This window comes from Diceros bicornis, chromosome 11 (genome assembly GCF_020826845.1).
Source record: "Diceros bicornis minor isolate mBicDic1 chromosome 11, mDicBic1.mat.cur, whole genome shotgun sequence".
NCBI classification, from domain to species: domain Eukaryota; kingdom Metazoa; phylum Chordata; class Mammalia; order Perissodactyla; family Rhinocerotidae; genus Diceros; species Diceros bicornis.
In genome coordinates this window covers 8,480,239-8,497,042 of record NC_080750.1, presented here as the reverse complement: position 1 = coordinate 8,497,042, position 16,804 = coordinate 8,480,239, and the positions used below count along the sequence as shown (strand labels likewise).

The window sequence follows — 16,804 nt, the reverse complement described above, 5'->3', positions numbered from 1 at the left end:
GAATTGAACATGAAACTCTGAAAACAAAGGAATGTGATGTGAAGGAAATAATATTCAGTAAATCCAAATTCTAGGCGGTTATAGATTTGTTAAAGAAAGTATTTATAATCTCTATTGTATTAAAGTACTATAATCAGATCATTTGCACCCCACCGAAACTACCCCTCCTCAGCTCCTGTACATATTCACTGTACGTGTTCACTCCTGCTGGTGATGAAGTCTTGGTCAGATTTCAGAGCTTTGCAGTTTCTTTTAGTCACAAGAACAGCCTCATTTCAGAAATTACAAAGTCCTGACTAGTGTAATATCATTTGAAACTTCTACCTTCTCCCAGGTCAGATGTGTTTCAGGCTTGAGAGTCCCCATGGACCAGGGAGGGTGTGGTACCAACACTTCCTCCCCGGTCACTGGCTGCTGTTTGGTGCCTTCAGAACAGAGCTGTAAGGAGGTGGGCAAGTCTGATTTCAGCAGCACAGTTCTAATCTGCACTGCTACTGTCTGATGGATGTGTGATTGCTGACTCTCTCTCGTGGGGCATTTTTGTGGGTTTTTGGACAATTCCTCCTAGGGACCTCTGGTGACAGTTATGCTGATGATGGCCATGTCTCCCCTGCTTGGATGTTTCCAGCTATTTCTTTCCAGCTCCTGGGTGTCTGGCATTCCACCCCTCTTTTGGGATCACCTTGCCTCCCCAGGTGGTACTCTTGGGAATTGTGTCTTGTAAAATAATCAATCCCTCCTGTGGGCTCACATCTGATTTCATGGAAACCTTCATCTTTGTCTTGCCACTGGTGAAAGTATAGCCTGATCACAGAGCCCCCTTTGCTTTGCAATTCCGGGGCAGCTGGCCAGCCACAATTTCATGCCTTTAGATTCAGGTTTAGAATAGGTAGCCATTCTTATTTTTCTCAAACTCTAAGGGATGCACCTCTTCAAATAGTTCTCTCAGAGACCCTCCTTCTCTACCTTAATTTGGTTCCCTTGAGTAAGCTCCTTCCCAGTGTGGGGTAGGAGGGGATGCAGAGTGTTCTAATGACTCTATCCAGAGCAGTCCTCCCTGTTGGTCTCATTACCTGCTCTTGTACATCTGCAAGTGAGCAATGGGCTTATGATGGCAGAATGGCTTCAGGTGACCTCTTGGCAAGTCCTGTGTATATGGTTTTAGCACCCTGTACCTGACAATTGTTTCATTTTTAGCCTTCAGGATTTCAGCTAACGCTGAGACTATTTCATTTTAATCTGTTTCGGTAGTATTTTTTTCATTTAGGTGGCTACGTTAAACCTCATATTTGTGTGTGTGGGGGGGTGTGTGTGTAGGAAATAGAAGCATCCACAAAATGTGGTAAACTAGGAATATATGATTAAAATATGTAGAGGCAAGACTTGAAGTGTCTTGAATTTTTAACTTGGGGAGTACAGTTCAATAGATGATACTTTCACTTTCCTTCTCCAAATTAAAGGGTATTATTATTATTAAAACCAATAATTTCTAGTTTAATTCCTAGTTCACGAATAGCTAGACCATAATAAGTTACTTTATCTTGCAAAACATCCATCAGTATCCTTGTGTCTGCTTAATAAAAATGCTTAATAAATATATTTAAGTATCATGTCTGACATAGGGATGTTTTTACCCTAAATATAAAGATCATTAACTCATATTTGTAGTATTTTCATAGGGTAGAGAAAAGTAAGTATAGTTTTTCACACTTACAAGATTTACCCTTTTTTGCCCTTGTTCCTGGCAGAGCCGGTACTGGAAGCCATTTTTCTCCCTGATTTTCAACTTGGTGATCTTTTCGCTATGGCTGGTCACTCATGACTAATGTAACATAAGATGTATGGCTTTTTAATGACTGGTCTTAGCGATGTAAATGAGTTTCTATTTACTTAAAGAAGAAGGTTAATACTATAAATTTTGCAAGTATTTTATTATATGTGGGTTTTTTATGTATAGAATTTAAACGAGTTATCTTTTACTTTTTTTCGTAAGTATAGTAAGGAGTATGGATCTGGTTTAGTAGGGCCTGAAGTTCATGCAGTTTGAGAGATTCTCTTTAAGGAAAAGAAAACAAAATTACACATACAAAATTAAGCTCAAAAGTAAAAATATATTTACAATAAAAATGTTCACAAGAAAATATAAATTTTAAAAATGTGGCAGGTACTGCAAAGCACAACAAAATCCAGAGAAATAGCAAAAATAAACTCTGATCTTCCTCCTCTGCACACACACTTGTGGGATGAACTGTAGTGTAAGTTCATATCACGATACCACCTCTGGGATGTGCCATCATCCCTGACAGGCTGGGGTGGGCGCGTATTCCTGGAGGCATTCCTACGTTGGGATGACTAGCAGTAACAAACTGCACCCAGAAGTGACTGCCAGCCAGGTAAATATGTTTCATTAAATGCAAACTAAATTGTATCCTCAACTCAACTTCCCCTCAGCGAGATCTCAGAAGTGTTTGAGGCCACTCCAGTATCACTCAACATAAGGGGAAATTTGATGCAGGGAAAGAAGGAGTGGAAAGAAATAAAGATCACAACTGATTGTGTTAAAACATCTTGTTTTGCAAGTTGTATGAAAACATGATCATATAGCTAAGATCCTTTCAGGGGCTCATGTGTCTGAAAGGCCCTGAGGTTTAAGCTATGTTAGCATCACAGCTACTGGGGAAACTCATTCCCAGAAAATGAATAACCGAATGTTCCAGATGCTTAGATGAACCATAAAAATCTATGTTTCTTACATTCCTTTCCTTCAGTCTTCTAAATTATCATCCAAAGTTATTTTATCTCTATTTTTAATATGAATATTAAACTACATAAGGAAAAATGTCCTGTGGAAAGCTATATAAAGATTTTATACTTTTCACATTTTGAATAAATTGTTTGTACTTAATTATTAGAAAAACATATTTAAGAATAGAAAAATCCCTGAAGTAAGTGCTCTCTAGTGTTCATATGCAACTGCCTGTGAAAATCATCTAGGCCTCTGGAAAAAATGGTAAGCGTGGCTTGTATATACCTTTAGTGTGCTTTGTTTCCGTTCTGAGCTCTTTTAGTCTCTAGATAGTTTGAAAGATTTTAATACCAAGTGTCTCCAGTGACTTGGCTCTGTTATGCCTGTGCGGGAAAATGGAATTGTGCAGGAAATCTTTCCAAAATCACAAGTGAAATTGCACCTAGGGGAGAGTGCTGTGTAGACCAAGTTGTGGAGACTGAGGGCAGAACGATATATTATATAAAATTCATCTCATTACGTCTTTACAGGAATATAATTAGAATATTAAAAAAAATTTGTATGGATTAAATTATTGATGTACAATTAAAATAAAGATATAGATAAATTGAAATATCTTTAGTTCTTAATATGCACTAACTACTATCCTCATAACTTGTTTCTATGAAGGTTTGTTTTTTATATTAACAATCACAAAGACGTGATGTGTCGGATAGTACTGTTGACAGACCGTCTCCTGCTCTGTGTGCACTCTCAGTCCGACACCTTGTGCCCTAAATGCCGTCTTGGAAAGTTTTGCTCTCCTCTTGTGGACAAGCCTTGACTGTGACCCAGTGCAGGGACTTGTCCTGCCCCTCTGCCTGTTCTGGATGCCACCCTCCTGTTTTTAGGCTTCCTGGTTTGCTCCTCCTGACGGAATCCTCTGGTGACCCTCACAACACCAGTTCCTGCCCCGGAACGTGCAGTGAGTGGTATCGCCATGTTAGCAGAACGGTAGACACACAGGCAGGCGGAGCGCCCCCGGGAGAGGAGGACGGCGGCGCCATCAGAGGCCGCGACCCTAGGGGAGCTGGCCAGCGTCACCCGGTGCACCGAGGGGCGGAAGCAGGGCTCCTGCCTGTCTCCTCGCTGTGTCGTCTGGAGGAGACCTACCCTCCAGCAGCAGCCTCCTCTTCAGTGTAGGCGCCCTGTGCCTGTGTGCCACCAGTTGTGCTACCGTGTCCCCTCCCAAAGGAGGAGAGCTCAGCTCAGAGTCTCTCAGTCCACGCGTCTCCCAGAACTAGTGAGAGGCTCACTGCGGGCCTCCGCTGGGGCTTCTGTTACGTCTGAACAGCGTGCTCCCGTCTCCTCATTCGGTTCTTGGTGGGTGTGTAGATATTCTGTAAACTCAGATAGTAAATAAACATTTATATGAAACATTTTTATAAATTAATGTTTACCATTGTTTGCAATTTTAAAAGGTCTATGACAAGTTGTACCCTCATTTAATTACTCCTGAGCAGGAGCTTCATAAGATAGAGATTTTATTTTACGTTTGCATAGTGTTGTGTAAAGCACTATCTTCATAGCAGATATAATATCGTGTGTCTGAATGAGTGCCATCATTGCGGTGGAAGAGGGAAACTGTTTCTCCCGTAGGGCAACATAAGAAGGGTGCTATCAAATTTCGCCATTTATTCCTTTACAGTCCTAAGAAATAGGCTAAATATATTGAGGTAGCTTCCTCTGTAACGATATTATATGATAAATTATTTATCAGAACAGCATTCATTGTGGATGTGTGAAATGGATGAATAAAAGAATATAGTTAGTTTGTATATAAAACTGGAAATTTAATTTGTTTAAGAATTTTATACTCAGACAAATAAAAATGTTTTCTGTAGTCTTGTTTATTTTTGAGGTATTTAGAGTATACCATAAAACTGAATAACTTTGTGTATTTCTCCATATTTTACTGTCTTGATTTTGTCTCTTTCTGACCACAGATATCAGTAATTCTGCCTCTATTTCAATTACCAATGGCTGGAATAGCATAATCATATGATTTTATGGAAAAGAGTTATTTTCATAGTATATTAGAGTACATGTAAAATGAATACTTTTTGATGGAATTAAAATACTTTTTTTTTTTTTTTTGGTGAGGAATATTGGCCCTGAGCTAACGTCCATGCCCATCTTTCTACTTTTTTTATGTATGGGACGCTGCAACAGCATGGCTTGATGAGCAGTGTGTAGGTCCGTGTCTGGGATCTGAACCCACGAACACCAGGCCACTGAAGCAGAACGCAAACTTAACCAGTATGCCACCAGGCTGGCCCCAATGTATTTTTTAATATATCTTTTAGGAATTTAGTTCTTTTAAAATTGAACAGATTTTTAGTAATAATAATGATAATGATACTATAATTTATTGAGTACCTACTTTGTTCAGATACAGTGACTGGTGCTGGATATTTTATGCCCATTTTATAGATGGATCTTTTGAGAGGTCAAGGAACTTTGACACCCAGCTAGCAGAAGATGGTAGAACCACACAGCAACTCTTGTCTGCTTTGCTCTGGAACCTGAGAGCTTTCCATCCCTCTGGGCTGTCTCTGTGTCTAGGGTTCTACAAAGTCACAAACTTTCATTATGGGCTTTTATTTCTCCAGCCCCAGTGGACAGTTCCCTCTTCCTCCACAGATGAAACTGCAGAAAGAAGGTATGATGAAGCAGAGGCCTGGCTCATCTTCCACGTGCTGGATGTTAAAAAAGAAGTTGCGGGAAAAACGTTTTCCACAAAAAAATAAACCACAAACCATGATTTTCAGTCCATATAGAGTGGAGGTTGGACTGACTTCATCATTCAGAATTTAACGTTTGAATGAGCTTCCCACACAGAAAAAACTGTTCAAGGGATTTCATTGCTAAATTAAGATATATGAACTTTCAGTACATATATCTAATTCTACTTTACCATGAAAGGAAGAACATTGTTCTGTGTAGTTATAGGATCTTACTGACTTGTCCACGATATTAGTGGGCAGCAGAAGTGATGGGGAGTGACCAATGTCTGATACCAGGAAGAATCTAGGTCAAATCATTAAAAAATCAAATTTATGGTAGGGATAAAGCATAGTTCAAAATAAATGGGTAGAGTGAAAGTGTAATATTTAATTATGAATTTAAAAAACCTTTTATGAAATGAATTTGACAGCTTTAAATCCATATACATCATGCTCAGGTTTTATAACAAAGTGACCTTTAAATAGCTCCTTCTAGCTTACAGTGTGGTTTTAAATGCGACCTACTTAAATGGACAGAATCTGTATTCCTACCAGTGGAATGCCTCATTTAGCCAGAAGTAATTTCTCCAACAAGAAAAATGTATTCAGAATGAGTTCCAAAACCACCAGGAATAAGACCCCTGAATAGCCACATTGTAGTACTCCAGAATCCGTGTGCTAAAGATTGGACCTTCTCTTCAGAAAAGATCTCTTCAGGTTCTCACTGCCGGGTTATTTGTGATTGTTTTATATTTTTATATTCTTGTTTTTCTTGGTTCTTAGTTCACAGCAGCTATGATACAAGGAAGGGGCAATTATCATTCATTCATTTATTCATTCAACAAACATTTATTTAATGCCTGTGTGCGTCTGAAACTGTTTTATGTACTGGACATACAGCAGTAAGAGCTGACAGCAAAAAACATGAAGAAATAGAAAATGTATAATAAACAGATGCAAGAATACGAAACTTAAAGCAGTTTAGGTCCATTTTGTTTCATCTTCCCTCTTCTGAGAGTGGACAGCCAGCCAGGTTTGGTTTTAGAGGAGGAGCAGGAATGCCTCTCACTTGCGACTGTAGTTTCTTAGAAGCTGAACAAATGTGGGAAAAGTTGAGAATCACGTTGGGCTGGTTGTAATGCAGAAGCCAGAGAAGCAGGATTAACCTCTCAAAAATGGACAGATATGAGGCATTGATCTCAAACTGGAGCACAGAACCAAGGCTCTAGGAGCAGGGAAGGCAGCAGCTTCAGCTGGCAAGCCAAAAGGCCAGCAGAACAAACTTGAATGATGGAGCTGGATTTCAAACTCTCCATTGTCGTGGGCCCCAGGGGCAACTCCTCCATAGTTTCTGTATAAGATTATTTTAGGGATAGTTTGTAGGGAGAGGGAGCTAGAAGAGTTAAACCCTCTTGGGTGTGGCAAATCCGTGGCTTCTTTAGGTGGTATGTTTGCACTTATGTGTGTGGGGTGGAGGAGGTGTAAGTGACCAATCATGACAGAAGGCACAACTCCTCCGCCTGCCCAAGCTGAGCCTCGGCACTGCCTGTGCTGACAGGGCGATCCACGTGGAGGGGCGGGCAGCACCCTGGGACACAGGGCAGGGACTTGTGGGCTTTCTGGCTCAGTAGCCTCTGAGGGCTTGGCTGAATCGTAGCAGGGTAATAATGAATGCTAATCATGATGTCCCTGTCGTGTCACAATGACTAAATTATTTTATGTGTCACTATGTAAGAAAGCAATGACTATTAGATTCCCTTCCAAGAAGTTAACATTTTAAAGCTTTCGCATTTGGGGGGTAGTTACTTTTGACATTGACTTATTGGTAAAACCCCTTTCCTTGGTGTGGCCAGATCAGTAGGTCATTGTGAGCTTTGGCGATCCTCCTGTTGCCTTGTGGAAGTGGGTCGGGGCCAGCACTTTAACTTCCATTTGTGATCAGAGTTATTCTGCATAAAGATTAAAATTTGATTTGAAACAGGAGTGGAAGATAGTGCTTCATTAGATCTGAATTCACATTTTTTCACTTCATTTGATATTCTTATTAAGTTAAAAAAGTATCAAAGTATCTGAAAGCCAGGAGGAAATAATTACATTTTCTCAAAATTCTCAGAAACTGTTTTAAAATCCAGATGTCTCCATACTGGGTAATACTCTTCCTTGCTAATTTCATGTCAAAACTAAATGATAATATATTTTCCTTAAGGCATTGTTGATATAGTAGGTATTCAACCATATATTGCTAACAGCATGTACCTTCTCAGACCCAACATGATTGTAGCCTGAAGGGTTATATTTTTATTCATATAATAGTGTGGACTTTTGAGCTTCAAAGGAAGAATAAAACCAAACTATTATAGTTTGATTATTAAATGATAAATGAAGCTGGTTCTACACTAGCTGCAGGGCATGTGGATAATAAAAGAAAATCTTCAAATGGTGATAAACAGTATTCTGGATGTCTTGCCTTTTATAATCTGTCTTTGCCTCTTACCGTTGTAGTCGTGAGAGCTGGGAATGATGAGCTTGGATGCATGACTTTTGTTGCAGACTGAATTAAAAGTAAAGGAAATTTTAAATGTAAAACTAATTCATCTCTTTAGCAGGATAAATACAGAAAAGTGCTTTTGGTAATAATAGGCACTTAATCACTCCTCCTCATCTACCTACTCCCTCCAAAGTAAAGTTGTGAACTTGATGTTGAATGTGAAGCACACCAGGTGATATGAATTTCCATTATTGCTAAATTCTGGTTTTAATGAAAACTTTAGTTCTATCATCATGTTTGGGATGTCAAAACATGCCTCAGTGGGAGAGAGCAGAATGCCTTATGATTCATAGGAGATCACTAAGTTCTGTGATTGTATGGAAGAAAAAGTAAGCAAAGCTGCTTATCAGAGAGAAAGCCCGTGAAAACATCAGTGCTATTATTGTAAAGTCAGATGTGGCAAGACACCTCTAAGATGGCCCCAGTGATCCTGGCTTCCTGGTATTCCTGCCCTTGTATAATTACCTCCCTTAAAAGTGGGCCAGCTTAGTGACTTGCTTCTAACCAATTGAATATGGCAAATGTGATGGGATGTCACTTCTGTGATCAGGCTAGATGAGAGAGTAACTTCTCTTTTGCTAGCAGACTTTTTCTCTTGGTGGCTTTGATGAAGCAAGTTGCCATGTTGGCACATGACAGGGAAGTGAGGGCAGCCTCCAGCTAACAGCCAGCTAGGAACTAAGACCCTCAGCTCAACAACTCTTGAGGAACTGAATGCTACCACCAACCATGTGGGCTTGGAAGCAGATCCTTCCCCAGTCAAGATTTCAGATGAGACCCCAACCATTGCAGCCTTGTGAGAAGCCCTAAAGCAAAGGGCTCAGTTAAACTATGCCCAGGTTCCTGACCCACAGAAACTGTGAGACTATAACTGTGTGTTGTTTTAAGCTTGTGAGTTTGTGGCAATTTGTCATATGGCATTAGAAAACCAATACTTAGGTGTGTTAGTTAGCTAGGGCTGCCCTAACAAAGTGCCGCAGACAAGGTGGCTTAAACAACAGAAATTTATTTTCTCAAATTCTGGAGGCTAGAAGTCTGAGATCAGGAAGTCGGCAGGGTTGGTTTTTTCTGAGGCCTCTCCGCTTGGCTTGTAGATGCCGTCTTCTCCTTGTGTCTCCCTTTGTGGTGTCAGTGTCCTAAACTCCTTTTCTTATAGAGACACCAGTTATATTGAATTAGGGCCCATCCTAATGACCTCATTTTAACTTAATTACGCATTTAAAGACCCTATCTCCAGATACAGTCCCATTCTGAGGTATAGGGGTTAGGAGTTCAACATGTGAATTTTACCGGGTCACAATTCAGCCCATGGGAATAGGCTATATAAAATTCTGCAATTATGTTCATCTCTAGCTAAAACTGACCACTTATTGTGGATAAAGATCTGTTTTGCTACCTTGTTTTTCTTTATTTTAACGTGATTATATATGTATCAGATGATAATATGTCTCACATGGTTTAGCATATGTATTTGCATATCCCTGTCTCCAAAATAAAATTATAGTTTCTGTAAGCATATGTTTTTCATATGCTTTACATATGACACTTTACAGTATTTAAGATGGTATTAGATGAATTTTCAAAATATGGCTTAACCTTTTGTGTTTACTTGTATATTTCTAAATAAGAATATTCTAGAGGCACCTTGTCTTAAGAATGAGGACCTGATGGAGCTGGCTTGGTGGCACAGTGATTAAGTTCATGGGCTCTGCTTTAGCAGCCCGGGGTTCGCAGGTTTGGATCCTGGGCATGGACACATGCACAGCTTATCAAGCCATGCTGTGGCGGCGTCCCACATATAAAGTAGAGGAAGATGAGCACGGATGTTAGCCCAGGGCCAATCTTCCTCAGCAAAAGGAGGATTGGCAACAGATGTTAGCTCAGGGCTAATCTTCCTCACCAAAAAAAATAGAGAGAGAGGAGAATGAGGACCTGTTAAAGAGATACAGGCTTTGAAGAATTTACATTTATTTGAAGTACTTGTAGTTTTATATGGTGGTAAGGCCAGAGAATTTGTGACTTTATATTTGGTAAACCAGATGTAATGGATACACTGTTAAATCCTATCCACTGTTGTCCTGATTCTTTAAACCACTGTTTCTCTTTGAACTATTAAATAACACTATATATGTTCAAAATGTTTTCCTAAACTGCCAAAAAGATAAGTATTATATGAAACAGTTCTTTACAGAACATACCAGTGGTTCTCAAAGTGTGGTCTGCAGACCCAGGAGTCCCTGAAACCCTCTTAGGCGATCTACAAGGTCAAACTATTTTCATAATAAAACTAAAACATTGTCGGCCCTGTTTTGGTATGTGTTGACATTTGTACTTACGATGCAAAAGAAAGAGTGGATAAAATTGCTGGGGCCTTTGGGTGAATCAAGGCAGTGGCATTAAACTGTACTATTAGTCTTTGTATTTTTCAGCAACATGCACTGGTAGACCAACAAAAAAGCTCACTTGACTTAAGATTGTCCTTGATGAACCAATTATAATTATTACTGTTATTAAATCTTGGCCTCTGATCACACACATCTTTGCAACATTCTGCATGACTAAATGGGAAGAATGGTAAAGCACCTCTATTCCATATCAAGGTACAGTGGTTGTCTCAAGGAAAAGTACCTGTGTGGTTGTTTGAGTTAGAAGCTGAACCAGCTGCTTTTTCATGGAACACCATTTTTACTTAAAATAACAACTGAAAAACTAGCTATGATTATTCAGACCCAAGTTTTCAACAGACTTTTTCTCAAAAATGAATAAAGTGAGCCTATCGCTTCAAGGAAAAAAACTGACAGCATTTATTGCCAATAACACAATTGAAGCTTTTGAACAATAATTAGAATTTTGGAAAACTTGAATCTATCCATGAGAACTTGAATGATTCCAAAATTTAAAGATTATTCTGATGAGATTAGTGGTGATATTAATAATTGTTATTTTTATGATAGTGTATAATGAAATGTGTCAACATTTGCAAGAACTATATAATATATTGAACCAATATTTTCCAAATGAGGGTGCATCATGTTATAAGATTATGCCTCAGTAAGAGATTCAAAGTGTAAGAAAGAGCAATGGATTTTAATATAGCAGAGTAAAATTTGATTATATTGGACAATGTACAATGTTGAAAATAAATTTGACTTAAACATTAAAGTTCATAACTTCACTAATATGGTTCATAAAGTTCATTGATTAAATTTTGGATTTCACATGGCAACTAACCTTTAAGAAATTACCAATTGTTGAGGTTTGGTGTAATGTTAACGAATAATATCTAGTTATCTGAAAAGGCTATTATAATACTTCTTTTTCCAACTACACATCCTTGTGAGGTCAGCTTTTCTTCATACACTTCGACCAAGACAACATATTGTAACAGATTGAATATAGAAGCAAACCTGAGAATACAGCTGTCTTCTATTAAGCCAGACATCAAAGAGATTTGCAAAAATGTAAAATGGTGCCACTCTTCTTGCCTTTTTTTATTTTTTTGAAAATATAGTATTTTTCATGAAAAATACGTTACTGTGCTGGAGTTGGGAAACCAGCCTTTTGCTACCATCGTAGTAACGGTTGGTTCAGGCAGGAATCATCACCAAATGCTAAATCTAGAGGGAAATTCTTATGAAGAACAGGATGTTTTTGTGGCCTTAAAATGTCTCTCTGCCTATTTCTTCACTTACAAAGGAAAAATAAGAAAAAATAAAAAGTAATTATTTAGCAGAGCAATTTAACATCACCTTGATGTGGTGACCCGAGTTATCACCGCTTTGGAGGAGCGGCTGGACAATGTGTACCTCTAGATGGGATAGCCTGGGAAGGATAATGTTCTAGCTGAGAATGTGTAGCCTAAATCAAATCAGGAGCAAACACTTGACAAAACCAAAATGAAAAGCATTCTCTTTAAAATATGGACATAATAGTATTCTTAAAAAATGTCAGGTCATAAAAACTGTGGAACTATTGTAGATGAAAGGAATGTAAAGAGAAATGACAACTAAATGCCGTATCTGACCCAGGACTGGATCCTGCAGTAGAAGGAGAAAAATGCCATAAAGGGCATCATTGGGTTAAATTGACAAAATTGGAGTATGGATGGTAGCTTCAAGTAATGTATCAATATTAAATTTGCTGAAGATAACTATACCATGATTGTAAGAGAATATCACAATTCTTAGGTAATACATACTGAAATTTTAGGGGTAAAGGGCATTGATGTTTATAATTTACCTTCAAATGGTTCAGAAAAAATTGTTTTAGGTAAAAATATAAATATTCATTTATACATTTGTACGTGTGTGTGTCAATTAGATAAATATGTGTATACATATACATGTAGATATACATGCACAGGGAGGAAGAGAGAGCATAGATATAAAAAATTGGCAAAATGTGTATATAGATGTATCTGGATAAACAGTATACAGGTGTTTTTTGTAGTATTCTTATTCTTCAAATTTATATACATTTTAATTATTTCCAAATAAAAAGTTTAAAAATTAAATGCAATCACTTATGTTACTAATGGGTTCATTATTGTTTTTAAATGAATTAATCTATATGTAAAGTTTTTCTCAGTTTTATCTCTAATAGAGTAAACATTAATAGATCTAATCCACATGAACAAAAGCTCTTTGGGGTCCTCGATAATTTTTAAGTGTTGAGGGGTTCTGAGACCACAGAGTTCAAGGACCGTTGACATAGACTCTGTGTGGGTGGTTAGGTAGGTGTCCCCCCATCCTCTTAAGGCCATTTTATGACACTAATTAATGAGACCCAATTTGGTGGATGCCATTTACTGACTTTATAATCTAGGGCAAGTCACGGAGCCTCTCTAGGCCTTAGTTTTCACACATTGCCTGTCTCGGAGGGCTCGGATGAGGTTTAAATCAGGTGCTCCGTGTAAAGGCTCTCAGCTAAGGACCACTCTGCAGCACTGTTTGGCAACATGTGTTTCTGCGGTGTTCTTGCCTCTGTCTGCCATTTATTTTGTGCTTTGGCTAGTGATTTTGGTTATAATTATGTGCATATGAACCACCACAAATAAACCAAAGAAGAGTATCAGAAGGTTCTTAAAATGCAAGTTTGCAGTGGTCTATGCCCCTTCAAAGGAGTAGTTGGGGAAACAGAGAAGGGTGAAGATGGGCAGGCAGCTTGGGGTTTTTGGAAGTCCTTGATATAAGGAAGAGCGTCATACACCTAGGAAGCTGGACCAACAGCTGTATGAAGAGTGGTTGATAGAAAACCTTACTGGACAGGGAACACTGCTCCACTGGGGATAAACTGAAATTAACTCCGTTTAGCGCTGGTTCTGTTGGCATTCCACTTTCCAGATATGCATCCTCTGCTCAAATGTGTGTGTCTACTTTGGGTTAAGTTGTTGTAACAAGGTACACTTAGAGGAAAGATCAGAAAGAATACTATTGTTTTGTGCCATTTTCGCTGTTTTCTTAGCCCATGTCTAAATCCAGCTCTGTTCTGTACCCCACTCTATCAATCATCACACCAATGAAAATAAAGAAAATTAGATTGTTAAACTGTACTGTGTTCACCTAATTCCAATTCAAATAATCACCTTTTTAAAAAAAAGGATAAGTAAATGTGAAGGCTTTATGTCATTTTGGAATGCTGTCTTTTAATCTTTTTTGCTAATTGTTGTTATTTCTTTTTTTTTTTTAAACAGATCATCAGAAACTGGAAAGGGAAGCTAGAATCTGCCGTCTTTTGAAGCACCCCAATATTGGTAATGAAAAGTTTTCAGTACATTTTAAATATTACAGTTTTATGTTATGTATTTTTACTCCAGTTAAAAAATGTTACTTTAATAATCTAGAATATTTGCAGCTATTGACAAATAGTTTACTAACTTTTGGTCTTGGTTACATTTCATTCTTTAAAGTTTTTCAAAAAGTAACAGTTCTCTATATACTAACACTTTAAAAATAATATAAGGTATTATTAGTTGACTAGCGCTTTTATGTGTCTTTAAGGATTGTTCAGCTGCTGCTGCTGAAGTATGGAGAGACAGAACCAATGCCATTATTTTAGGCAGCTAAATTGCTTTTCACTTATCTTGTAAAAAGTTTACCTTACAATCATTGATTCTTTTCCAGAAACTAGTAAAATTATTTTAGAATATTATCTCTCATGAGTTATAAAATAGCCTGATAATGTTCAAAATAAAAAAAAATTAAAGTATAAGAAAAATAGAAGAAAGAAACAAAGAAAAAGAAAGAATGAACAATATATGTGTATGCATAAGCTAGGTTCTGTGACAGTAGTTTTGATTATTTTGGAAAAAATGTTGCTGTCCCAGCTCTTAGTTTTATTGTCAACCAAAGCATTTCTGATGTAGAAGTAGTGAGAGAGGGAGTGATGATGCAGTAGAATTAGCAAAATCGTTTTCTGAGGTTTATAGTTCTTTTATTTTTATGTATGGGACCATTCAGTTTCCATTCCTGCCTTGAAGTTTTTAGTATCTTGCATTTTGTGGGTGCTTCTCAGGTTCTTAAGTGAATGAATAGACACTACCAAGTAAAGCTGAAGCATTACCAAACTAGCAGCTGTCTAAAAGGAAGCTTTTGGTTTGGAGACAGAGCACGACAGCTCTGAAATGTAAATCTACCTCTCCACAAGTGTTTTCCTCTGGTGAAAGCCTATGGCGTTTCTTGGTTGGCTGCATTAGTTTGTAGGACTGCCAGAGTACCACAGACTGGGTGGCTGAAACAGAGAAATTTATTGTCTTACAATTCTGGAAATAAGAAGTCTGAGATCAAGGCATCGGCAGGGTTGGTTTCTTCTGAGGCCTCTCTCCTTGGCTTTTAGATGGCCCTCTTCTCCCTCTGTCTCCACATGGTCCTCCCTCTGTCTGAGGTCGCTGGTGTAATTTGTTCTTGTTGTAAGGACACCAGTCATATTGGATTAGGGTCTATCCTGATGACTTCATTTTAACTTAATTATCTTTTTAAAGACTCTGTCTCCAAATACAGTCCCATTCCGAGGTACTGAGAGTTAGGACTTCAGCATGAATTCTGGAGGGACACAATTCAGCCCGTAATACTGGCTAAAGAGAAGTTACACAGTGTGACCCACTATAGTTCAAAGAGTACCTTTTGTTCAGGTTTAAGATAAAATGAAATCTTTGTTTATTGAACTTGTTATTCTTATGAAGGAGAGTTGTTTGTTTTGTTTTTAATCAGGGTCCTTCTGTGAAACTCAGTTTTTGTAGATCATGAAACAAGTTGCCTCCGTTTCCTCTAGGAGACCAAAGTCAAACATTCTGGGGACACCCAAACTAAAATAAGAACAATTTTCATTTTGACAGCTTATGCAGAATAACTTTACCAGAAAAGGAGAAGTTGTACGCTAGGGAAAGTTCTATAGTTTGTGACATAGACAGCACTATCAGCACACTCCAAGACAACATGTCATTTTCTCAGGGGTCCATGGCAGCCAGCGTCCTAACTCCTTGGTTGTCTCACTTGAGGTTGTCTTCTCTGAAAATTTCAGGAGTATGAATGCAACTGTGGAAATTCCAAGTCCTTGAACTCTCTGACCCAGTCCTAGCCACAGGAGAGATTTCTGGTGATCCTGTACTTCAGGGTATAAATCACAGAGATTAAACTTCTAAGACACAGTCTCAAAAATCGTAACAGTGGCAAATTAACTCGTATCATTCATTCACTCAATAGATTAATATTCTGGGAATACAGTAGGAACACAACAGACCAATATTCCCGCCCCCATGGAGCTTGCATTGTTGGGGTAGACAGACAACGAACAAAGTATAGGATGTTAGAGTGTGATAATTACTGAGGAGAAAAAGAAAGCAGGGAAAGGAAATTGGGAATGTTGGGCATTACAGTTTTAAAAAATTGGTCTGGATGACTTCATTGAGAATGGAATTTGAGAGCTGGCCCAGTGGTGTAGTTTGCATGCTCCACTTTGGTGGCCCAGGGTTTGCACATTCGAATCCTGGGTGCAGACCAACACACTGCTTATCAAGCCATGCTGTGGCAGGCCTCCCACATAAAATAGAGGAAGATGGGGCACGGATGGTAGCCCAGGGCCACTGTTCCTCAGCAAAAAGAGGAGGATTGGCAACAGATGTTAGCTCAGGGCTAATCTTCCTCACATACACACACAAAAAGAATGGAATTTGAGTAAAGATCTAAGAGACAGGAGGAAGGAACTCGTTTGGCTCTCTAGGGAAAAAAGCTTTACAGGCAGAGGGAACAAACAGCCTGTGTAAAGGCCCTGAGACAGGAGCTTGTCCAGTGGATTCCACCAAAGCTTTTTTTCTAATTGGAGAAATGAGGCTGAGTTTTCATTTTCTCTTATCTTAATTAGTGGATCTCCATGTCATGGAATCTGACAATGTTGTATTTACTCATGTAAAGAAAAATGATTAAACAACAACAGTGATTGTCATAAAATAGTAAGCGCAGAGAACAAAGGAGTGTTTTAAAGACAGATGCCATAGTGGACACCTGAGAGTCCTGGAAAGTCGGCATGAACAGTATGTATTGAGCAGAGTGCTGCTGTTCTGTTGAGATTACTGCACTGAGTTAACAGTTTCACATAGATCACTGTACTTACGACTGGTTCAGATTACCCAGGGAGAACGGCATTTGGTCTTGATTTCCCTGAAATACATAATTTGATATCTAAGGAATGTGAAGCTCTTATCCTCTTCTTTTTTCTGTTCTGTTATTTGCTTGATTTTCTTAACATCTG

At 38.5% G+C, this 16,804-nt stretch overlaps 1 protein-coding gene across 6 annotated transcripts in view; it reads left to right on the top strand.

The window, feature by feature from the left end:
• The window catches only part of CAMK2D (calcium/calmodulin dependent protein kinase II delta), a 295,243-nt gene that overhangs the window by 84,171 nt on the left and 194,268 nt on the right, over positions 1-16,804 (top strand). For all 6 annotated transcript variants that reach the window (XM_058549956.1, XM_058549950.1, XM_058549953.1 and 3 more), the window contains exon 3: positions 13,752-13,811. In XM_058549956.1, coding sequence (XP_058405939.1) covers positions 13,752-13,811 — 60 coding nt within the window. The remainder of the gene's footprint in view (positions 1-13,751; positions 13,812-16,804) is intronic.